Source organism: Echiichthys vipera, assembly GCF_963691815.1.
Source record: "Echiichthys vipera genome assembly, chromosome: 2".
Classification (NCBI taxonomy): domain Eukaryota; kingdom Metazoa; phylum Chordata; class Actinopteri; order Perciformes; family Trachinidae; genus Echiichthys; species Echiichthys vipera.
The window spans coordinates 28998481-29023997 of record NC_139827.1 but is presented as its reverse complement, the minus strand read 5'-3'; the positions used below and the strand labels follow the sequence as shown (position 1 = coordinate 29023997).

Here is a 25517-nt window from a genome sequence, read left to right as displayed (position 1 = left end):
ATGGTATTGAAATTCCCTTTAGCATTCAATTATGAAAAGTTATTTTTTTTTCTTACTGAGAATGAACTGGTCTTTCTCTTTTCTCTCTCGTGATCTTTACCAGCTCGTAAAAATAGCTATATCAATGTTTTTTTATAAGCTTGATTAACACTGTTGTCATTTTAACAATTATTTATGCCTGTTATGGTGGTATGACCATTTAAACCACAGACTGTATAAAAACTAGACGTAGCATCGAGGTGCATTCTCTCAACTGGATCCAATCGTAACCGATTATGGGAGTACAAAATGAGGGTCAGCAGCTAGCTGTCACTCAAAAGGCCGCGCCCTTAATTGTTCATTAACTTTAACCTCCAATAAAATAAAAACTAGCCTGGTATAAAATAATTTCCCCCCCCCCTCAGTGTTGTCATGGAGTTATGACCTAAACATACAGACTTGAATGGTTGGTGGGGGCTTGATTTAAACGTACAACATGCTGGAAGGGTTTTGTTGCACTCCCTGCCACCAACGGACCACTTTGCTCGGAGAAGAGCGGACAGCAGCTCTGGAGATGGACGGACCTTTAGTTAGCCGAAGTAGCAACTCAGATTCAGCCGAGCGCAAACCGCAGCTCCAGGGCTCTGATCTTGGACTGCACTGCCTCCCCTTGGTAACAACAGCAAACTTTCCGTTACTACTGTTAGCAGTGCCACTGTGACCCCCGGCGGTGGGGTTTGTGCTGGCTGAATTGGAGTTGCTATTGTTGCTAACTGAAGGCAACTCATTACCTCTCCGGTGAAATCTCCGAGAAGCAGCAGGGAGTGAGGTGGAGGGAGCAGGGTGCACTGGCAAGCTAGATGAGTGGATTACCCATACAGCTACTGCATGTCGTGGGGTAGCCTAGCCCTGTTGTTTGTGGTCAAAACAATCAGTGTTGCAATGTTATGAAGTACAAATACTTTGTTACTGTGCTTTACTTCGTTATTTACATTTTTGACAACTTTCACTTTTACTCTGCTACATTTGCTTAATAAAATGTATACTTTTACTACACTATACGTTTCCCATCAGCATCTTTGTTACTCGTTACTACAAAATAAAATCAGAAGAAATTTGTAAAGCTGCATTCAGATGGACGCAGCTGCCTTTAGTTATGATGACAGTAAGACATTTCTAGCTGACGTTAGCATGTAGCTATACTCTGTGCACTGTGTGTGCAAATACATAAAATTAAATCACAAAATCGACCACACATTGCTGGGTGTCATGTTAAGCCTGTGGAAGCCACAATAAAGTTATATTATTATTACAAGTTTTTTTTACTTTGCTTTTACTTCTAATACATAAGTACAAATAATATCAGAAAATTACTTTTTATACTTTTGTGCAGTAAAAAAAAGACGATACTTTAAGACTTTTACTCAAGTAATATTCGAAAAGGTTACTTTAACATCGACCAGAGTCATTTTCTGGTAAGACACTTGGACTTTTAGTCAAGTATTGCTTTCAAGTACTATGTACAAGACTGAAAAGAAATCATATCAAACAGAATCAATATCACATTAATAAATATGGCCTCTACTGATATGTTACTGTGTTGGAAAATGACATGTAGTTATTGCAAAGATAATGCTGTGTGGCCTAAACAATTATGTATTACTGTTACTGAGTGTAATTCTGTGATATTGTGTTCAGTATCATGTGGTATTTCTGACTTTCTGACTGAAGCCCTGGAGGGGCCCACTATTCCTAGAGGGGTTAAAGGTTATATGACGCCACTGACAAGTGACAAAAGGACACAGTTTGTGTTGTTGAATAAGATTACAGATTCCTCTGGGTTTTGAATATTGTTGGAAACATTTGGGATAATGTGAGTACACAACTCAACAACATACGTATTTAAGTAAAGTTGTTTTGGACACTTTAGTGCAGAAATATTACATAACATATCTTTAATCTTTGTTTGATGTGAAGCTGAATGATGAGTTGCCCAGGAATGTTGCTCCGTTACTATAGAAGGAGGCAGGAATTCACACATATTTCATGTTTGTTTAATGTGACATGGCTTCGTCTTTCCCCACTTGTGTGAGAATATGTGAAAAGTGTCTGAAAATGTTTGGCTTTGAGACTTTGAGATTTGGATTCACCTGGACCATACAAAGACGCCTTTACAGCGCTCTAATTGAAGGCAGTCTTTCATATTCTCATGTTAAAATTAAATCATTTTATCTTGAGAAGAGAGCTTCTCTACAAACATGAGCACAACAATTCCTTTTCTGTCTATTTTGGACCGACCTCATGCCTATTTCTCCACTGCAACTTCTTCTGGCCCACGCTTTCTGTCTGGTTCTTCCCATGTGATTTACTAAACGCTTGATACACTAAACCATATGGACAGAACAAGCAAAGCTTTGTGGAAGTCCTGGGCAAGGAGGCTGTTGTGCGCGCCCACATTTACACATGAGCACACTCTAATAAAACTGAGGAAAAAAACAGGGACACGCTGGAAGAGGAGATGTTTTTCTCCATGAACTTGGAGGCATCTGTCACACAGTCACTGTGAAACACAGCAGGTAGGTGAGAGCTAGGGAGGTGTCGTGAGTCATTTCTGATAACGTTTAAGAATATGAGGAAATAGATTTGCAAAAAAAGAGACAATTTGAAGACAGTGGGTAGTCACATTGAAGGGAGGATAAAATGAAAAGAAAGATATGCTTGAGTTAGAGAGAAGCAAAGTTGAACAGAGAAGGCAGGAGTTGTTAATTAGCTGATCATGAGCTGCTGGAGGAGCCAGTTCCGCCCCACAGTCAAAGCCATCCTCGTGTGTACCAAAGCTAAACAGGGGCTGGGTCTGCCCTGCATTCTGAACACAGCTAATTGGCTGCAGACAAGAGCACCAATACAGTCACCAATCAGATGGCAGTAGTTGCGACTTCCTTATTCTGTGTATGCTGACCCTCCCACCCCATGAAGCTTAAAACCAGGGGAAGGCTGAGTGCTGATTCTAGAGAGTTCCTTCCTCGATGAATGAATTGCCCTCATGAGCTTTGAGCATCAACTCTGACTCCTCTCCCTCTTCACTGCAGAGCACTTTGTTAAAAAAAACTATGTAAGAACAGTTTTGAAACAGGCTTTTCAGCTTCTTAAGTGTAAGACATTGTAGACCACCTGTTAATCTTTTGTGTTGCCCTCCATCTCTTGGCAAACTTTTTCACTCAAGAACACTGTGGATGAATGCTGCATGAATCTCTCTCCTCCTGGACTGAATTTATCACCTGGCCTGTTCTCTGTCCTGTGAGAATAGCTTCTGTTCCCTCTTCACATCATCACTAAGAACTGACACGTACTGTTAACCCTAGGTATGTATACAATCAGCGAATATACGCACTTACGTCTCCTGTGCTCAGATTTTTTTTCTTTGCTTTCATGTATTTGACTCTGCATACAAGTGTTTGCTTAAAGGTATACACGCGTTTCAGTGTGTATACTTTATTTTTTCTTTGAGAAAGCTATTTAAGGTCAAGTTAGGGCACACTAAGTGAGAGTGCATGCCTATCCTAGAAATAGCCCTGAGCCTTGGGACACTGCCGTGGAGCCAAATAGGCTCTTGAATTTTGTCTTCTGTGGGTAAAGCAGCTCTTTCATTCTCTCTATCAATGGTTGGGATAAGATGTCATTTTCCAATGCACTTGGTCTGTGAAGTAGCAGAGTCTGAGATAACCGTCAGGCTGCAGTGTGTGTGTGTGAATATATACTTGGTACTATCAGACTGACTTAAACTAATGAAAATACATTTGAATTGAATTTAAATGGTCGTATCTTATTTTGAAAAAAATACTTTGTTGAAAAACAACAACTCATAACCAACTTAATGTTAATCCTGACTGACTGTATAAACTACAGCGATCGATTATTACGTTTTTTGCAGGCATTGCAGAAGCAAAGTTTGTTTAAAAGTTTAGAATTGTGATTTTGCGGGTCTCAAATTATTCTTTTTCACGGGGGTCCTGGCAGTCCTTACTATGTGGAATAAAAACATTTTTCCTCCCTTTATCACCCCATTTATCACTCTTCAGTCACTCGAAAGGCAAACTCACCTAACTTCACCTTTGACACAACCTTATCACACCGCCTTGAGTGAATTAGTATAGTGAGGAGCTCTGGTATGACTGCTCCCCCTCCTACTCTTTCCTGCGGGTGTCAAAGATCCATCTTTCTTTCAAAGTGCTTTTCCGTGTCTTATCCACCACGTGTAAACTCTAATGCAGAAATCACTCAGAGAGGACCATAATGTCTACTGATATTATACAGCAACAAGTAACATTTTGGCATTGACACTGTAGGAAAACACATGAGTGAGAGACTTTATCTTAATATAAGACAATCTATAAATCTAGAGGACAATTTTTACCAAAGTCAACTTTTACAGGCAATATTTAATATTCTTGTTAGTTCAGTGTAAAGCCACAGAGCAGCAGTAACTCAGTGTGATGTTTACAGTGACGGCTGTCTCTTCTTTGCAGTTGGCTTGGCTGTTGTAATGCCTGTCTCCGTAGCAGATTTCCCAGAAACATTTTAAATCAAGGCTGGATCTGTTTCAGAGAACTACTCCCTGTTGCCAGACGTAAAAGTCAAATTGTCCATGTTAAGAGAGCCGTTTTAGTTGAGGAGAAGTCTTATTTCATGATCACTCTGTCGGTACTTGCTCTTTCTTCTTTTCCCCCTGTGAAACACAACATAATTGTGTCTGGAGCCTGACAAGGTCACATTTCACTGGTGCTGCACATCAGCCTGAAGTCTTGTAGCTTTATAGCATGTATGTGCACATTCATGTAGCGAAAGTTAACACTGACACTCAGTTAGGTGCTACCTACTAAGCAGAGACGATAACGTCTGTAAACACTCTCCACATCGTCATATTGCAGTGGGTTTAGAGGCAGAAGAGGGAGGCGGCACACACGCAGTTGTCAGAAGAGCTGAATGGAAAAGTACTGAGAGGCAGGGAGATGGGGGGGGAGGTATTTGTAGAAAGAGTGTAGCTGCGCCCTTGCCAAGAAACACTTCTGCACCTGTATGAAAAAGAATACCACATGGAATATTTAGACAGAGAGAGCACTCATGTCTAAAGATACTCTCATCACAGAGGAAATCAATCCTGTACCTGCTTTCCCTCAGCTAGACACAGCCAAAGGCTACATTCAGCCTTGAAAGCTTTCAGATAGTATCTGGTGCTGTCAAACCTGCAGTATTGTTAACATTAAACATATTCCAGGGCTGTGGGACAACTCCTTGTACAGAGTTATGCGTTTTTAAAAAAATCCTTTAAGCTCAGGTGACTGAAGGGGAGCGTGTCTGCTTAAGACGCACTACAGTGTTGTTGTTTTATCATGTTGTATCCACTGTTTAGAACAATAATATCACATTTAGGATTGAATGAGGAACAGTGAAGAAATGACCAACACTGATAGAACAAAATGCAGAAGTTCAGATGCAACTTGTTGCTCGTCCATGCTTAATAAGTTCCCGATTGTCACAGAAACAGAAACAGGTTTTTTAACCGATAGTAGGTCTGCCAGGCCTGTTTGCCGTTACCTGCTGTCTGCTGACAAATATTTGTACAGCTACACGGTGTCCCCTGTGAGTCATTGGTGTTGTGTAAGAACCAGAATAATTAGGCACAATCAGAAGGAGAATCAAAAAAATGGAGACAATGGGAACTTCAGGCAACTTGAATCTCACATGAATGGGATTTATTTTCTTTGTGGGGTGTGCATGTTGAAGGGATTTTTTTTTTTGGTTTACACCACAAGAACCAAGAATGTAAGTTGCTTCTTTATTTGAACAAATGTAAATGAATAGAAATGTGCGTGTATATTCAGAAAGCTAGGCCCCACCCTTAAGCGTGCTTTTTCTGTTGCATTGTATTCATACTTGAGATGGTTGGAAGTGGAAAGTTACCAGGTACCAGGTGCTGAGTAAGCAAACTGCACAAGTGTCATGTAAAGAAAATGTATTTGACGCTGACACATTAAATTGATTGAGTGTGGTCTAAGTGTGAAAAGGGTCTTTTTGGTGCTCAATGAGACAGGGAAATTATGTTTTTTTCTCTACGAATGATGACTGTTTTAAAAAAAAAAAAAAAAAAACTTGTGTTCTGCTTGAGATAAATGCATGCTTGGCCAACTGGTAATATTGGGATGCCTGAGACCAATTTAGAGGCAGGAGAATAAAGCAGAGTGTTCTCTTTTTCTCTCTCACACACACACAAACACACACACACACACACACGTCTCACATGGAGCACTACATGTAAGAGACCATCCATCTGCCCACAGTATACCTCAGAATGTTTCTGGGTGACCTCAGTTGCCAATGAGAAGTTAATTCATATTCATGACCTTATGTGGTTATGTGTGTACATCAGTCATTGATATAAATGAATGATGTTCCAATTCACAGCATAACACTCACAGGCAGTTCTTCAATTACCAGCATTTGATTTTTTTTTTGCCTTATAATGTCTGTAGCAAAAACCAAAATGGATCATGAGCTATGAACATAGAAGTAAAACTCTGCTGTTTTTTTTAAATGTTTTTTAAACCCTGTTTACAACTACTGTTTACAGGTGATTGAGTCACACCCTTATCTTTGAATTTCTGGCTATGGATTTAGATGTCAACACATGAGTTATAGTTTTGACTAAAAGAGTGACTCATGTTTTATTTGGCAAGCACTGATCTGAAACTTTTTTTCAAGTTTATTCTCTAGAGAGAAGCAATATTTAGAGACACTTGACACAGGAAATGTAGACTTTACTTCTATTACTACAAGTCTAACTATTAATATTATGGTCATACTGAAGAAGATGTCAGAAGCAATAATTGTGGAAAGCTCCAACTCAGCAAATAGAAGAGCGTTTGCTTTACTGAATTACTACAGAGTTTTGTTTTGAAGCTTGTGCGTTTGCTGACATCTTTAGTCTGTCTCACAGGGAAAGCGTCACCTAAAGCTAGACGTATTCTCACAATATTGTAAGTGAAATCTTAGGAACAGACCTTGCCGTTGCTTCTTTCTAGCTGACTAATACCAACTTTTGAAAGCAAATTAAAGACACTAACCTCTTAACCATGTCTACACGGTTCATGCTCCGGTAGACATGACTGATGTGACAGTGACAGTGATGGTATCCTCATGCAAGGAAAAATGTGTCTTTACGGTGTTTAGTGAGGGAGGGGAACATATAATGGGACCCTTTTTTTAAAAACTCTAAAATAGGTCAATAGGCGTGCAATCCCTATAGAGGGACTCCGGGCCTCTCTCCGCTCTGTGAAATATCTTGCATACTGTTACAAAGTGGAGAAGGGGCTCACAAAAATAGTCTGGACTGTGAAAATCCTCCCTGGCTGAAAAGAGCTAGGGAGGAATTTCACAGTCCTGACAATTTTTTAAGAGTATTTTAACCAGGTTTAGCTCCTGCTTTTACTTATATAGCACATTAACTGGATAGTTTAATATGGCTTATCAGCCTCATTTCCAGCATCAACAGAAACTTTTTCTTTAGCAAAAAACAAACAAATATATGCTACCTGCTACAGCAGAAAGATAAAGTTAGGGACTTGCTGGTAAAGATGGACGCAAGCTTAAACTGACATTATACCTGCCCTGGGTGGGGTTCACTCCACATGGACTAAATGTCGTCTTGTCAGCTCAAAAAAGTGCCCACACAGTCTCGCCCCTGCAGCCGCCCATAGTTTAGATAGAACTGCTGCAGCTATGTATGTTTGATTGGGAGTGGTAGGTTAAAATTAAGACATAAAGGTTAGCTAGTAAGCTAATAGTTAGCTAGCGAGCTAATAATTTTGTTGTGAAAAAAGAAAGCTAAAAGGAGAATGGCATACAGGCCAGAAACATAGGTAAAGATCTAAGTCATAATTCTAAGTCTACTGGATGTGCGAGTACATAACTAAGCCTACTGCTAGCATGTTAGCCAAAACAACAGTGATATTTAAGGGCTTTGTAATGTATCTGTAAGCATGTGATGGTGTTTGTCTGCCGCCAAAAGGCTAAAAGATGAGTTGACGCAGCTTTAAAGAAAAACCCCAAACTGGTGTTGTGCATAAATTCAGAAACTGAGGGTTACTATAGGGCAAATATCTCAGGAGCAAACCTCTTAAAAATTCATTGGACTGACACTGTGTCCTCTACAATTCCTTCCTTTGTTTTACCACAGCACAAAAAATACCAGCATCCAACAGGGAATTCTGCCACCCCTGCGGTTACATAAAGCCCCATAAAAATGTTACAATTCCCTGGAATGCTTCAAAACATTAATTGTTTTCTTAGAAGTAAACTAGTGATTTAAGGGGTGGCTAGTCCCCCATAAAACTAACTGTTGCCCATGTCTTTTCTGAGCGTTGCTTGCTATATGTCTCCACCCAGTCTGGCAGCAGCAATTAGTTGACTAAGCACTGGTGGAGTATCAGACTTCTTGTTTGTTTGTAATTAGAAAGGGCTGCTTGTACTTGTACTCCAACTGAGAATCTAGTAAGTTGAGCTTTAATACTGCTAAAGAAAAACGTCTTTTTGATGCCAACGCATTCATCTGTCACATTAACCCTAATTATGGTGCGTATTTTATGTGTTCATTGCATGTAACATGTTGTCCTGCCAAACGGCTCTCATCTGCAACTGTCAGATCAATAACGAAGTCAAAAGTTGATAAAGTCACTCTGAAAGGTTTCTGGAGTAAAATGTATAGTTTCTCAAAAGGAAGACTGTAGTACTGTAATGTGATGCAGCTCCATTAGCACTATTTACAGACTGCAGTTCTTGGTTCTTTGAGCCAGTTTAGCTTGCGCCACAAAATATCATCGCTGTAATCAAACAAAGATGCCGTTTGGACTCTGCAGTGTCTGGTATGTAGGGGCTGCAACAGTTCACAAACACACATATAGAAACAGAAAAACACATGGTCCATGTGAGTGAGGTTTTCAGGCTTTTGTTGACTTTGGCATAGAGCCGCCCAGCCCCACACCCCCTCACCCATTCCTTACATGCCCCCATAACACACACACACTGCACACACACACATGTATTTGACTCCTACCCGTATTTTCAGTCCATTCCTTTCACAAACATTTCCTTTTTTCCCTCTCCCTATTCTCCCAAGTGGATATACATGCATTCTTTCCTCGTCGACTTTTATGATTGCAGCAGAACAAATGTCTTGTTCATTACGTTGGTCAGGGGCCATGTCTTTTTTTTCTCCCCATGAAAGTGATGGCTGTGTTGATGAGTTTCTGTTTATAATAAAGAAAAAGTTTTATGAAGAAACTGCTTTACTGTGATATTTTAGATATCTTGGACTGCATTAATACAGTTGACACAGTACAGTCAATATAAGCCTTGTCAATGTGCAGAGTAGTGGGTGCAAGTAGGTGCAAACCAGCAGTTAAAGATTAACGCTTTTTTACAGACACAAAGCCATTATTAATCTTTGAATCCTTTTTTAGAACTGTCCAATTCACAGTTAAAGTAATTGCACACACATAGACTCACATGTGTACACACTAACGTGGCTCTGAGTTGTGTTCACTTCACGATGTTTGGGGTCGAAACTCGGGCTGCCCAACCACTGAAGACGGGGGACAACATCTGTCCGCCATCTTTGTCAGTGCTGCCAAGTATTATGGTGAGACCACTTTCGCCTCTCTGACTCTTCATTCTTCCATCCCTCACACCCTCAACTTCTTTTTTCTTCCTCCACTCCACCTCTTCTCCTCCCCCCATCTCCCCCATCTGCCAAGCAAGCAGAGCAGGTCATCCACAATACTACAGCTCCTCTTTTTTTCCACTGCAGCCTTTTCTTTATTCACTTTCTTTCTTTAAGAAGACATATAGAGTTCCTTTCCCACCTCACCCCCCATCTCTCTGCATTGATTTGAATACAAGCTACTGTCTTCTATTCATTATTGTTTATCATTTGCGCTTAATAGCTTTCCGCTCATGGTGAATGTACTTTTGTTTGTCAGAATCATCTTAGTTGACACTTGAATATGTGCAGACTTGCCTCCCCTGTCCTCCTTGCCCTGCAGTCCTACACATACTTTTTACACAAAAAGTCAATGGAATATGTATTGTAACATGCTATTGTTTTTGCATTTACCACTGTATGTTATAGTGATTCCAACAAGCATTACAAATAGCATTTGCTTATTTCCTTTTCTAGCTGTTAGCGACTCTTCATGTTTCTTTATTCTGTCTCTCTACAGGAAAGGCAGCCGAAGTAGTTCAGGATGACTCTCAATGTGCCGGGTCTGGTGGTGATGGCAGTGTTCTACCTGCTGATCTTGGGCACGGGCATCTGGGCGTCCATGCGCTCCAAGAAGGAGGAAAAGAAGTGCACAGGGGATGGCATGGAGATAACGCTACTGGCTGGACGCAACATAAATTTGCTAGTCGGCATCTTCACTCTTACTGGTAAAGCAGCGGCATTCAGTTATACACCAGCTGATTGTTTTCAGTCTTTCTGATATGTTTATATCATTAGAATTATTTATGTCTGGAGAGAAAGAGTTGCAAGAGATAACTGTCTAGAGGTGGTGTGTACGAAAAACAATGATTGTTTAGTATGTATGATGAAGTCATGCACAAGATTGTGTGGTGTCTACTTATGTTTCCATTTTAATATATGTTTGTCTCTGCAGCTACATGGGTGGGTGGAGGCTTCATCCTCGGTATAGCTGAAGCAACGTACAACCCAACACTAGGCGCAGTGTGGGCTCTCATGCCTGTGCCTTATGTCCTGACCTTCTTCTTAGGTGAGTAGCACCGCTGACCCCCAAGCTTTAAACCCTGAAACATAAACCCTGACCCCACTGCAAAGTCTAATTCTAGCGAAGAATCATCCCATGGTCTTTTTCGGCACTTGCATACATCAAATAAGCCATCGAGACAGTTTTTTTCTTGTATGAACTATTTAAGGAGAAATCCGGTAGAGTCGCTAACAGCCGGACATGGCTAACACTGATTAGCTCGGGGCAGTTTGGTGAAGGCATTAATACGGCTTTTTTAACCACTAATACTGCTCAAAATAACACCAAACCTCTGCATTAGCATGAGAAGATTCCCTACACATAAAACAAAGCACCAACAACGTAGTTAGTGAACCCAGAGTTTATCAAAAGAGTGTTTTAAAGACTTACCAACTGGCCCCAGTACCAGCTCCTCTCATAGTAAAGGTCATTCAAGTTGATTACCCATTGGTGCTTTGTTTTATGTGTAAGGACTCTTCTCATGCTAATGCAGAGGTTTGGTTTTATTTTGAGCAGTATTAGTGGTTAAAAAAGCTGTTTTAATGCCTTCACCGCGCTGTCTTGAGCTTATCAGTGTTTGCCATTTCTGGCTGTTAGTGACTCTACTGGAATCTCCGTTAATAGTTATTAGACGAAGAAAAACCGTCTTGATTGCTTATTTGATGTATGTAAGTGTTGTAAAAGACCCTGGGAGAATTTTTGCGCAGGAATTACACTTAAATGTTTGAGGGATCAGGGCTCAGTTCTGGAAGAAGAACGATTGTTGTTGTCAACATTTAACAGTTTATGAATGCATCCCTTGTTTTACACTAATGAAAGTCATGTTGGGTAATGACACTCGGGTTCTAGCTTAGCAACAATTTAATTTGCTTTATTAAGTGTTTTAGCAACAAGCACAAGCATGTAAAGGAGTAACATTTTCATCATAATTCATCTAAAATAATACACTAACCAATTTAGGAAAACTGTAAAATTAAGTTTCCCAAAGTTTCTACACACAGTTAATTAAATATCAAAATTTCAATGTGAGCAGACTTCTGTCTCGAGCTAAAGCGTTGTTGACCAGCCATGTCATTGCCATACCCCCAACTCTATGCACCAATAAAATTGTTGCTCACTTTAAAAATAGGGCCATGAGAAATCAGTTTAGGATTGTAACTTGAAGCAACAGGTGCAAAGGGAGAGATGACCCAGAGACTTAGATTGCCCACTCGTGAATTCATCAAATTGACAAACTCCGTGGTCAGTCTGTAAACATTTACAACAGGTGATATCATCAGCGCTCCTGCCACAATGTCACAATGGCTTGCATGGTGTGAGAGTAATGGGAACTGGAAACTCCAAAGTCCCTGATCAGGAAATATAAAAAGTCTCCATTGTTGGCCAAGTTGACCCATGGTTCAGCTGAAGGTGTTTATCATGTTATCTGGAGGGAACACTTGTTTTGCCTATTGTTCACACACACACTTGTTCTTTGACTTTCTAGATTACCCTCTTGTTCCCATCCCAGTTGGGGTTTTAAATGATAGAAATATAGCCATGTTTGGCTTATCATTTCCAAAGAGAGATTATTATTATATGCTAATCCCTTTCCTGTTGCTCCAGGTGGGTTTTTCTTTGCCAAGCCTATGAGAGAGAACAAGTATGTGACAATGATGGACCCCTTCCAACAGAAGTATGGGAATGTTCTGAGCAGTGCACTGATCTTTCCCGCACTGGTTGCTGATGTCCTATGGGTGGCACGCACACTTGTCAGCCTGGGTAAGTAACTTCACACTGTAAAACTGTCTGGCACTATAGTGTGTGCACACTCATACTTATGCAATCATGCAGGCCACCACAAATCTGGGTACACAATGTGCACATAAGAGGAAAGAACAGCTGGGTGTTGTTGGTTGGTGCTTTTTTGGCACAGCGCTGTAGATTAATGCAAGAAGGCAAGTGGAAAAAAAAGTAACATCTAGCAACATAATAAAATCACCACCACAAACAACAGCTTTATAAGTTAACACCCCATACCTTGTCAAAAGGTTTTCACAAGCTATTTAATACTCTGCCATTATACTTTTCATTGTCAAGTGTTTCACACTACTGTATATTTAGCTGCTTTAATTCAGTAGGTAAACCATTACATTACACAATACTAACTACATTAGTTTGTGGTGGGACAGGTTACCCTTAGAAGATTCCCTGTTTACAACTGGCACATCCACTGTGTAGAAGTTGGCCTGATCAGAATTTAGCCAATAGCTCTGTCCTACCCTTTATTGGACTTATTGGAATGTTATCTGAGATAATGTTATATTTGGTCGACAGATCAGTTAGTCCCAAAAGCCTCTTTTTCTGAAAATTCAAAAACAAAAAACACTGTAAGCTAAGAAAGAACAGGTTCACATTATTGATCATGCTTCTAGTACAAGGACTAACTAATTCTAAACTGCAATAAGTGAACATTTTTTATTTACATCCATGTCTTTTACATGGATCATCCACGGGTTGCAGAACTGTTTGCTTTGGACATGCTGCTTTAGCCTCAATCTTTTAGCACAGTACATGTGTATGTAGCCATGATGACGTAGTTAGTTTAGTTATAGTCTTAACGTAGTTAGAGACTGTCATCCCCCCAAGAAAACAAACAGCCCCTAGGCGACCCCTGTGGCCATAACAATCATGAAGGGAGCAAAGGAGGAGGTCAGGTGATGTAGCCTTAGCCTTACCAAACTACAACCTTTAATAATGCTAACCACATGTTTATAACTGTGACTGATACATTTAAGTAAAGTCACGCTCCTAGGGGTCGTATGGGTTAGAGGACTTTTTATGTTGTAAAGACCCTTTAGACACAATTTTAGCTTTAAAGTATGTCAGCTGTGAACATTAATAAGTCTGGAGACAGCTTTTTAACCAACTTGTGGAACTATTGTTACAAAAACTAGCTAGCTATAGCTGAATAGCAACATCTATAATTTCAGCTAATCACGAAGTGCTGGTATAAATAAGAAGCCTGTTTTTGCCTACCTCTGTCTGAAATATAGACTTAAAAAATGACTATGAATTTCAAACACTGCATAGGGAAACACACAGCACATGAATCTATAAAGAGAACTGGATACAGCGTTTGAGGCGGAGCCCCGTTCATTCTTATGAAAGTTGCTCACTGCTGTATCTAAAAATACCCGGATGATCGGCGCTGCTTCCACACTGTTTGGCCCATAGAGCAGGCACAATAGAGACTGCCGCAGGCCAAGCCTGCTTTTGGTTTAGTGCTTTGGGTAAATTGAATGAGGGTTCAATGATTCAATCAAGTGGGTCTTCTAGACTTTCAAAATGTTAGCAGACTGAATGGATCAAATTCTGATAGTCAAATGAGCCTTTTGTGGGGGTTGTGACAATCTAAAAAATGTATTCACAGAGTTACACTCATCTCTTTCGCTATGTAAGTACAGTATATGTGAAAAAATATTTTGGGGCTCGAAGGGAACAGGACAAACATAGAAGTTGTAATTTCCTACAATGGCCACTATGTCAACTTGACTTCAGAGTCAAAGGTCTGGCATCAGGGGACGCAGCTTATCGAATGGTCAGTTAACCTGAAAAAAAAAAAAAACATAACAGTGCATAATGACCACACTGAGCTGTTCATTTATACTTTACAATTTACAATACAAAGCTCACGGGGAGAAAAGCATGAAGGCATATGAAATATTTGCTGTAAACACATTTTCCACCCAGATTCTGTAGACGCTTGTCGTTGCTGCTCTGCTGATATTAAATAAAGACACAATTGTTGACCATAGCATTATAAGCACAATGATTGTCAGTCATTAAAGGTAACTAACTGCCGCCGTGGAGTATTATTATTTATATGGATTATTATTGTGTAGTGTGGGAAATTGTTACTTTGTTAAACTTGTTTGAAGATTAAAGTAGCACTATTGCTTGTTTCTCTAATCTGTAAATGTGTGTGTGTGTGCGCGCGCGGGTGTGTGTGGGTGTTCAAGCACTTTTATAGTGTAGTGTGTAAGTGTGCGAGTGCTTTGCAGTGAATGTGTGTGAGACAAAGAGTGTGTGCACATAATGTTTTCTTGTGTGTGTTTTTAATGTTGTTTTCTTTTCCAGTGATATTTGAAAAAGGGGGTTAAACATCGAGCAGCCTGTTGATTGTGAAAGGTGATCAATTATTCAAACCAAATTGTTGTGTCATTAGAGACGTTTTTTACATTGTTTGTGCCACGGGTCTGACTGATTGACAGAGGGTAAATGTCACATGCTGAATTATCATTATCATGTTATTTGTGTGTGTAAAAAGACGTTTCGACTTGAAAAAAAAAATCCATTGACAGTGTTTGAGTCTTCAAGGAAGCACTGTAGGCTGTGCTGACGCTCCACAAAAGGACTGGTAGGGAGACAGAAATGTTTGTGGGATGTGTCAGTCCAAACCTATTAAACCAATATAGATTCAGGGGTCCCCTCACTACTCAGTAAAACCTCCTGCTGTTGTTTCTGGAAGTCATGCATTCATGATCCCCAACATGCGCTTGGCATTGCACGCACACAGACATTCACATACACACACACACACACACACACACACACATAAACACTTGAAACTCCAGAGAGTGCACTTAGCATTTGACCCACAGGAGTTGTTGCTAGGAGACTGTTTATGCGTGTGTACGTGTAGTATAAACTGAGAGTCATGGTCTCTCTAGCGAGTGTGTGTGTGTGTGTGTGTGTGTGCGTGTGTGTGTGAGGGGTGGTTGAGAGCCAGAAAGGATTTAAATTTTTAAAAACACTCTCCTCGTGCTGTCAGTTAGCTGTGCAGTATCAACAGTACACAGTCATGGTCAAATTTCTGCCAGGAAGGGATAGGGGATAGGACAGAATGTGTGTGTGTGTGTGTGTGTGTGTGTGTGTGTGCGTGTGTGTGTGTGTGTGTGTGTGTGTGTGTGTGTGTGTGTGTGTGTGTGTGTGTGTGTGTGTGTGTGTGTGTGTGTGTGTGTGTGTGTGTGTGTGTGTGTGTGTGTGTGTGTGTGTGTGTGTGTGTGTGTGTGTGTGTGTGTGTGTGTGTGTGTGTGTGTGCGCGCACAAGTTCATGCATGAGTTTTAAAAGTGGAACATGGATCTAAAAACAACACAGATGTATTTTGGCAGCTCTTTCCCTCTGTCCATCGTTGGTACTGGGCATTAAGTCTCAGAGGCCCCTAAATCTCACTCCACCTTCCCTCTAAATTTAGCATGGAGGGAAACCACACAGCTCAGCACAGAACAGAGTGCCCTGTTGAATCTGGATTTGTATCCAGACATTTTCAGGGTGTAAATGTAGTTAAGATAGATTTGAGTTCACACATGGCATCAGAATGTATCTCCACTGTCCACTTGAGTCTACGAATATTTCAGTTAGCACAAATTACGTACACAAAACACTGAAAAACTTATAATGAGAAGAAGTTTAAAATAAAAGTTGTAAATATGACAAAGAGTACGTTCTGAAGCATGTTATGCGTAAGTAAACGTAGCAATTTGTCATAGTGGTCATCACTGACCACCTCTAAATTTTGTTTAGGGCTTACCTAACAAAATGCCTTTTTGTGCCAAGTGTGAACAGGTCACAATAACTGTAGCATATACCATCTTATTTGAATGGCAATTACTGTAATTGATGGGCTAGTGTCATAAAAACAAATGCATAAGGATATGTTTCTTTTCATTTATTTTGAAGAGACACCAGTGCAGGTGCAAACACAGACTAAATGTTCCTGCTGGGGACTGAGGTAGCATCCACAACTCTGTGTCCATTGCTGTTGTAGCTGATCAGGTCCCATGTTGCATTTGCACTCACCATAGTTTGACTGACCCGCACGCCAATCTGTCTATTGAGCTAACATCCGCAAATGTTGCCAACAGCGTGAATGTTTACTGGAGTATCTTGCAACTGTGAACTTTGGTTCCACATCACATGCATCAATGTTCATATCGTGATCCGCGGACTGTTACAACCCCAGCCTGTAGAGTGAAGAAACTAAAACAAACTATTTTAGACAGTAAGATAAAACAGCTGGACAAAATAAGGTGGCCAAAGCTTCCAAGGTAACAGATCAGATTTCAGAAATGTCAAACACATGAGGTGAGAGGACAAACAGCTAACGGTCAAGTATGCATCGTCAAGATGGTGCAAAGATGGGGGGGTGAGGGGTCAGCGGGGTGGTGAGTGGCGATCGATGGTGCCGATCTGACACTTCTCTGTTTAAGGGCATTGTTGTGGTGTGGCTGCAGGCTGCGGCTGGGGGGACCCTGGCAATGTGGGAGAAGAGACGGTGAAGGTAGTGATGCTTTGCTTGCCTTGTTTGAGTAACAAGATGTATTATTTTACTATTCACTTATTTACATTTACTTATATATTTTTTTTTCCTTTTCAATTTTTATACATTTCTTTCATTACTTGAAGACACTTGTCTTTACCTTCTGCTTGAATTTACTTAATTACGAATTATCAGTATTAGGGTGATAATTCATCCAAGAGGGTAAAAAGGCATATTTTGGAGTCACAATCAATAGGCTGCTTCTGTAATGTGTTTCTGTAAAGTTGTTTGAATAATTTATTATTTTCACTTTTATGTTGACTTGTCGCAGTATCCAAGCTTTTGGTTGCTTTTTAAAAGTTTAAACCAAAGCCACCCATCCTTAAGTATAACTTAATTCTTGACTTATATGGTATAAAATAAATTTATTTGGATGTGTTTTTTGAAAAATAATTTTATTATGAACAGAATAACAAGACAATGCCATTGCATAGCTTCTTAGTAAGCAAGTACATGCAAATGGATGCATGTATATGTGTGTGTCTGTGTGAAAGGTAAAACTTTTAAAAGCCAAAGAGAGACTGAACCTAATAACACACTCGAGTCAATTATCACAGAAGGCAGTTGCATGTTTCTGTACATTAGACAACTTGTTTTTAGACTATTTGTCATTGTCACCCTCCGATGCTCATCACTTTGCTGTGTTGCTTCAGGTGGAACTATGAGTGTGATCTTGGACCTTTCCTACGTCTACTCCATCATCATCTCCTCAGTGGTGGCCATAATCTACACACTGCTGGGTGGGCTCTACTCTGTGGCCTACACAGACGTCCTACAGCTCATCCTCATCTTTGTCAGTCTGGTGCGTAACATGTATTGACCAAAATGCCACTGCTTTTCTTCTCTCCAAGCCCCCGGGAAGAGCACCGAACATTTTGAATTTTGAATGCCAATTTGACATGGTCGTTTTCCATACTCATGGGCTGGCTCGGCTCGGCTTGGTTTGGCTTTGTCCGTCAGCCCAGCACAGCTGCGCTTTGCATCTCCAACAGGGCTACCTGCCAGAAGGTCTCTTCAGTGGTGTAGCCTATTTTGGCCGTCTTTGTATTTCAATATTTAATATTTTTAGTTTCATTGAATTTACATGTAGGATATTACTATGTTCCTGTTCTTATGTCCCAACGTGTGCTGTTGTAGAAGCCGGTGAGTTGCGAAAGAGTTGCTGTGAAACAGAAACACATTTCATATCCTATAAATTATTTACAATAAAAGTTCCCTGTAATGTTGTTATTTGGTGAAAAGCTTTTACTTTGAAGCTAGAATTACTTACTAAAGTACTTACTTAAGCTAACCGCTAACAACGCGGTTAGCCAGGAACATGCTAGTCAGTCACAACCGTCCTCTGAACTTTCTATTGTCTGTACTGTATGTTCCCAGGATGGTACTTATTTCATTAAATAAAAGGATAATGCTCACCAAGCAAATTACCTAACAATCTTACCAAATAACTGTCAGTTAGCAAGTTGTTAGCTTGTTTTCTAACAGTACAGAAGCAATTACTTGATATTAGTCAACTTGAAGTGATACATTTGTGTGGATTTATGTAGCCCTTGCAATCAAAACCATTGATCGACTTCGACATTTTGCCATTTTAAATGCTGATCGGACCCAGGCCTTCAAGCTGCTTAAAGCTGCTTTTGACTGTCACTCCTTAACACCTCAAACTCTGTCTGGTGTGGCTTACAGCCTGAATACTGATGAGGCTGAAAATGTCATTCTTAACCTTAGAAACAGTAGCTGAACCCCACAAAGTCTATTTAAAATTTCTGTTTTTTTCTGAGCTTCTTTACTTAAAAGTTGAGCTTCAAATTCCCTGAGATTACATTTTAAAACCTGCATAAATGACATAATGTGATATGACTGAAAAGCTGAAATTCTGGATCATTGAGACCAGTGCAAAGCTCAGAAACCGGAGCTTTAACTCTTCCCCCACTGAGCTCATAATCAGATTAGCTTGCCTCCTTGTGTTTGTGTATACAGTGGGTGTGTGTTCCTTTCCTGTTGACCAACCCTCACTCTTTGGACATCTCACTGACGGCCTACAACGAGACCTTCCAGGCTCCCTGGGTCGGCACGGTGGAGCTCGATGAGGCCGGCAAGTGGTTTGATGACTTCATGCTGCTGGTGAGTGGAGTGGAGAAGGTCATTATATATACACACAGACAGCACTAAATGGTGTCTAAAACATAGCTTATGCAGTATTTACATAACTCCTGCCATCAGGGCAGTTAAATTAAATTGACCCCAGCAGTTAAATGAAATGGTCTTATATTATTAGATGAGCAAACAGCCAAGCATAACAACAGCAAAGTCAGGGGAGGATTGTTCCGTCTTGTCCTGTACTGCTGTGAAATGATTCCTGTCATCATGTCTGAACTGTGTGTTTGTGCCAGGCTCTGGGGGGGTTGGCCTACCAGGCATTCTACCAAAGAATCCTATCCGCCTCATCTTACACCCAGGCTCAAGTGACTTGCTTCGCCTCTTCGGCCTTTTGCCTGGTGCTAGGTATCCCCTCCATTCTGGTGGGGGCTGTAGCTGCGTCTACAGGTACACACTCTTTTAACTTTTGCATTTGAAACCCCTTTTTCTGGCTTGATTTATTTATTCTTCCCCTTGGTCTTTTAGACATTCCTTTGGTGTTTATTCAATTATCCATCTGTCCTTCCTCACAGACTGGAACTCAACCAGCTATGGATTGCCCACCCCATATGAGCGTGACCAGGCAGGCTCCATTCTCCCCATTGCCCTGCAGTTCCTCACACCCCCCTACATCTCCGTCATCGGCATCGGGGCAGTAGCTGCTGCTGTCATGTCCTCCATGGACTCAGCCCTTCTGTCGTCCGCCTCATTGTTTTCCTCAAATATCTACAAGAACATCATCAGGAAGCAGGTGAGATTCTTGGAGGAAGAAATCAACATGTACATCTCCATAAGCAACTGTTGAATACTGCTGTTTGGAAAAAAACGGTTTTGAAGTTGAGTTTGAAGAAAGCTTTTTGCCAAAAAGTGTAACAAAATGTTAACAGTAAGCTATGCCTTGTAGTCTGATCCGATCATCGTCACAGACCTACCATAGCATAAAATAATATAACTGAAACATTTAACTTCTATGGACCATCAGGGCATGAGGAAAACACACAAGTTTTCTTGTTTCTTCTTCAGCTACGATAGACATAAATATTATTTGTCTTTTAAATTAATTTCCATACAGAAGTCCTGGCGGCTCGTTTAAAGCTGCAGTTTCTGAATACAGGCTGTGTGTATTTCTCTGTGGTTCGAGTTTTTTGATACTTTCACAGTATTTATATAGCACCTCGAACTTCTTTATATAAAAAAAGACATGGAAATCTCACTTTTTACAATATGGGAAATTTAAAGGTTGATTGACCATATCAAATCATGCAGATTCCACTGGAGGCTGCAGAGAAGGTCAATACTGCTAGTGTGTTAGTCTGCTAGGCTAGTTACAATTAAGCACGACTAGCTTATCTTATTTTGTCCGTTTTAATTCAATATGGCTATTTTCCTATGTATGTAGTACCACAATTGTAATCCCTCTGATGTTAGAGGTGCAGTTATTTTTTTAAATGTTTTAATATGTCTTAGTTCCCGTAGTTATGGCTGGAGTACCCTTTTGATGAAATGCCTTTACAGGCATTTACAGCCCAGAGACTATATCACTATACAGTACTCATAACACAGGCTGGAGGCAGCAAAGAAGCTATTGACTTTAGAATACTGTAAATACTGGGCATAGTTATGTGGGCATACTGTATATACTGTCTCAGATGATGTCTTATGTATGATGTTTGTTCTCTTACAACAATGATTTCATTATTACACCCCCAAGGAAAGTTCCATATAATGAGCCACTTCACTGTTGGGCTCTTGCAGTGCTGAAACATATGTGAACTGCATCCTCATATGGAGATCTCCTGGCCTCAACCCCAAATGCTCCTTAGATCCTTACTGCAACAAGGTGTAATGTGAAATGTAAACTCTAAAGTAAACTCTTTGTCTTTTTTTTTGTTCTCTCCACCCCTTCAGGCATCCGACCGTGAGATGCAGTGGGTGATCCGTATCTCAGTGGTGGTGGTGGGAATGGCTGGCACTGCCCTCACCTTTCTGGACAGCAGCGTCCTGGTCTTCTGGCTTGTGGGCGTGGACATGTCTTACACCATCATGTTCCCTCAGCTAGTCTGCGTCCTCTTCTTCAAGGTGTCTAATGGATACGGAGCCACCCTTGGCTTCCTGATGGGAATCATCATGAGGGTTCTGAGCGGCGAGCCCCTCATTGGCCTCCCACCTGCCATCCAGTTTCCCGGCTGCCGGCTGGATGCTGAGGGAAAGCTAACCCAGTACTTCCCCTTCCGCACCACCATCATGGTCATGTCGCTCGCATCCATCCTGCTCTTTTCCTGGCTGACGTCCATCATTTTCAACAAGGGGCTGCTGTCCGAGAGGTGGGATGTGTTTAAGATCAAACGCAAGGAGAAACCAACAACCAAAGCCGTGGACGACAAGAGGACCAACTCCGATAACGAAGAAGCGTCTGTGGCCAAGCAGCTACTGGACACCACCAGCTGCTGAAGAGGTTCACAAAGAGGGAGAGAAGATGGGAGCTGGCTGGAGGCGAACATATTTGTTTGTCTGCCATGCAGGAGTTCACAGAGGGGGAACAACGTCAAAGGCTGGACATTGTAAACACATTCTGTGCTATATGACAGTGAACTGGTGGCGATGACATTTACATTAGCGGGGTGTGATCTGAGCTCTCTGGCACCCTACTTTATCATTGCCTCATAATCTTCGACAGAGAATACAGTCATAATATATAAATATATCATCAAACATCAAAGAATGGAAGCAGTCCACACAAAGTTCAGCCATTAAGCCATTTAAATTCATTTCCATTTGGGGGAAAAGGATTAAGCAGACGTTAAATGTTCTCAATAATACAACTTATACTTCATATTCATTAGATAGCCTAAATTGGACCATTTGTCCAGATTTATATAACTATTTCTACCATAAATTGATGAGTGGAGATACAACTTTGAGATTCCTTTTTTGACAGACCTGAACTTAGTTCCTAAAGACCATCGCACAAAACTTCATCCTGAAGGAACAATCGATCCAACAGAATGATGATAAAATAATTCACAAATGTTGTGATTATTTATTAGATTTTGCATTTTGTAAGACAGCGCATGTCGCATATCCTTTCTGCAAACAGGAATTCGACAGTCCATCTGCTTCTTTCCTTTACTGAATAATCATTAATCAGCTCAACCCGGGTGTGGCCGGCAGGAAACATGTCTCACGACATTGTATTGTACTGAAAGTGCACCTTTGCTTCTCTTTCAGTGTTAGCCTCTAGAAATGATATGCAGCTATGTGCCGCATGACAAAGCCCTCTTTCACACCAGAACAAAGAAATGCTATCGAAGGAATGGTTGCACGCTCTGCACTGTTCCATGGCGCATTTTTGAAACACATTTCATTATTCAACCGTTTATTTGAATGCAATCCGATCTCTTCCTTTCTTGATCTGCTGCCCCAAGCTAAACTTAATAGCACCTGTGAATCCTCTTGACTTGCTAGTAAATACAACTTCTAAAATAACAGTCCTTGCTTATACACCAACATGTGAGTTTATTTTAAAAAGACAGACTGTGCTCTTTTCTGATCGCCAAACTGCTGAGCTGTTATCAGACACTTCTGTTTTGCAGAAGTCCACACTCCTGAAAAGGTTTCTCAGTATTTGTAAAAAGTAAAAAAAAAAAAAAATGATTCTGTGTACAAGGAGAGGGTAATCCGATTTGTGTGAACCTATCTAAGATGTGAAGATCTATAGTTACATGTACATTTTCAGAGCAATTTTTACCTCCATCTCTCTACTGCTCTGTAGACACAAGCAAGTGTAAGACTTTTGTTTTTAAACTGCCCAGGTACAGATGACTAAAGTGTCCCACTCTATCTGACTGCTCAGATTTTGTTCACAGTGCAATGCAGGGGGCTTTGGCAATATTCAAAATCACAAGCAGCAACCGATAACACTTTGATGGAGGTGACACACACTATTTCAGGTATTTTAAAAGCTCAATACTTGTGTTCTAATGCCTATTTAATTACCTGCTTCGTCATGAATAGCAGCAGGGAGAAACAAAACTGCAGAACTTGATCTCCCAGCATGCAGTTATGGTAAGCCCATTCCCCTCACCTGCAGTTTACTCACATGATAAATAAACTGAATGTAGCAGTTTTCTACAACTGCATGGAGATAAAGAATGCAGATGTATCACTCGTTTTCCTCCCCCTTGTTTTTCTTCTCCGTCCATCCGTGTGAGAGATGTGCCTTTAAGTTTGTCAGTGACTTTGTACTGTATAGTTTTGTTTTTGTTGTATACTGTATGCAAAGCTATAGTTTACAGTGGGATCATTTTTTTGCTCTGAGGTGGTGAAAATGTTTGCATCTAAGATCCTGAAAATTAACATTAAAGTTTCACAATAGTACAGAGTTTAGTTCCTATAAATGGGTAGAGTTTTTTTCCACACTAGACTGTTCAGTGACCCTTGATTTTAATGTATGTTTTGTTTTACTGAGCCTACATTGTAGTTTGTTGTCATAAAGCTTTCCTGTACCATACTGTTGCTCATAATATCACTGGAAGCTGGTTTCACTCCACTGTTAGTGGTTATTTGCTGGTCGTCGTCAAAGGGGTGTATACTCTCTATACTCACTGTTCGAATACCTCATTGAGTGGTAATGTTGGCTCTAAGTATACAAAACTTACCTACGATTCTGACTTCTATCCAAAGCATACTGTATGGATGTCATTTTCCAAAGACTGATTGCACAGAACAAACTGTTTTTAAAACAGGATGCCTTCAGGATACAATGCATCCATCTTTTTATGTATGATTGTGATTTTTTACCTGTATTATACTCTTGTATACTGTACAGTCTAATCATGATTTGTATATTTACACTTTTTTTTAATCTAAGGTGATCGCTATGTGTTGTGAGTTTGAGCAGGAAAACACACTAGCTGTTAAAGTGAAATAAATTCACCTTCAATTTTGCAGAACATTAAATGTAATTTCACCTTCCCATGTGTTTAAATCACTGAGTGGCAGTTAATTTGTGTCAGCAGTGATACTGAACAGGTGTGTGTTGTACACATATCACAGGAATTACATGTTACATACTGCTGAGTGAAAGTAATAGCCATTAAGAATGAACACTCCTGCCAGATAATGTCTGCAGACATGATCTGAAGGAAGAAAACTTGCCAGCGGTCCTCAGCAAGCTGTCCACAATATAATGAAGGATGGCAACGCCTTAATAATGGAGTGTATGTATAATGACTTCTGTGCATTTTGTCACTTTTTGATGAGAAAGGTTTTATTTTCCATGAGGTGTTAGTTAAATAGCATATGAAAGTACTGAACAGTTAGTTTTATAAAAAGGAATAAGTAAGAGTTCTATATTGTATTTCCCCTTAATATGTATTTGGTTTTATACTATTATGCATGTTGATTTTCATTAACAATGTTGTTTGTATTCTGAACTTTTGTGAAGGCTGTTCTCTCTTGCCACTCAGCAAGGTCCTACTTTGTAATCGATGTAAATCCCCATTGGGTGATGTTCTGTCAGAATAAAGGTTGAAACCAAAGTACTGTTTCTTTGCTGTCTAAATCCTTTTTGGTGGGTCATGGCGCATGTGAGCTTTCCAACAAAGTTTCCCAAGTTGTAAATATAAATTATTTGTTTACAAGCATTCAAAGAACTTTACTAGTTAATGGTGGACAAGCTGCTTGAAGAATGCAGACTTTAAAATTGTAATACAATGGCTGGCAACAAAAAAAACTGATGTAAGAAGTACATAATATGCCTTAAGTGCTTTTTATTGGTAAATTAGGGAAGCCAGGGAAAGGTGTTTCTCTTCATTCTCAGTATAACTTTATAATATTTTTTTTTTCTGAAATTTTAACTATATTCTCACAGCACAATGAGACCGAGGATATGTGAAAAAGTAATATACCTCTACCTCCACCTTCTGCTCCCTGTCTGCTCCTAATGGCATCTGCTAGATTTCACTGCGCCCAACTAATGATAATATATATGAATAACTTTAATAATAGCAGCAGGAAGTGTCAAGCAGGACCACGGCAGCAGGCACCACTACGATCAGCAGAGACCTGCGAGACAACTAAGCAAAACGACTTCGGGGAAGAAGTGAATTAGTAATATGCATTAATGGAACATGAATGATACAGATAGAGAGGAGAAAAACTCAGAGTATCACAGGAACAATAGTATCCCCCAGAAGACTAGGCCTATAGCAGCACAACT

At 40.3% G+C, this 25517-nt stretch overlaps 1 protein-coding gene across 2 annotated transcripts; it reads left to right on the top strand.

Moving 5' to 3' along the window:
• Positions 1 to 2973: 2973 nt before the first annotated feature.
• LOC310957704 (high affinity choline transporter 1-like) lies at positions 2974 to 24837 on the top strand. Of its 2 annotated transcripts, XM_083928397.1 has the most exons (10): positions 2974 to 3091; positions 3203 to 3341; positions 10254 to 10461; positions 10689 to 10802; positions 12402 to 12557; positions 17812 to 17960; positions 19139 to 19282; positions 19552 to 19705; positions 19831 to 20048; positions 21206 to 24837. In XM_083928397.1, the coding sequence occupies exons 3-10, from the start codon at positions 10278 to 10280 to the stop codon at positions 21746 to 21748; spliced, it is 1662 nt and encodes a 553-aa protein (XP_083784523.1). In that variant the 5' UTR covers positions 2974 to 3091; positions 3203 to 3341; positions 10254 to 10277; the 3' UTR covers positions 21749 to 24837. The 2 variants fall into 2 exon arrangements, with proteins under 2 accessions (XP_083784523.1, XP_083784522.1); XM_083928396.1 differs by having other exon boundaries at positions 3003 to 3341.
• The last annotated feature ends 680 nt before the right edge of the window (positions 24838 to 25517 follow it).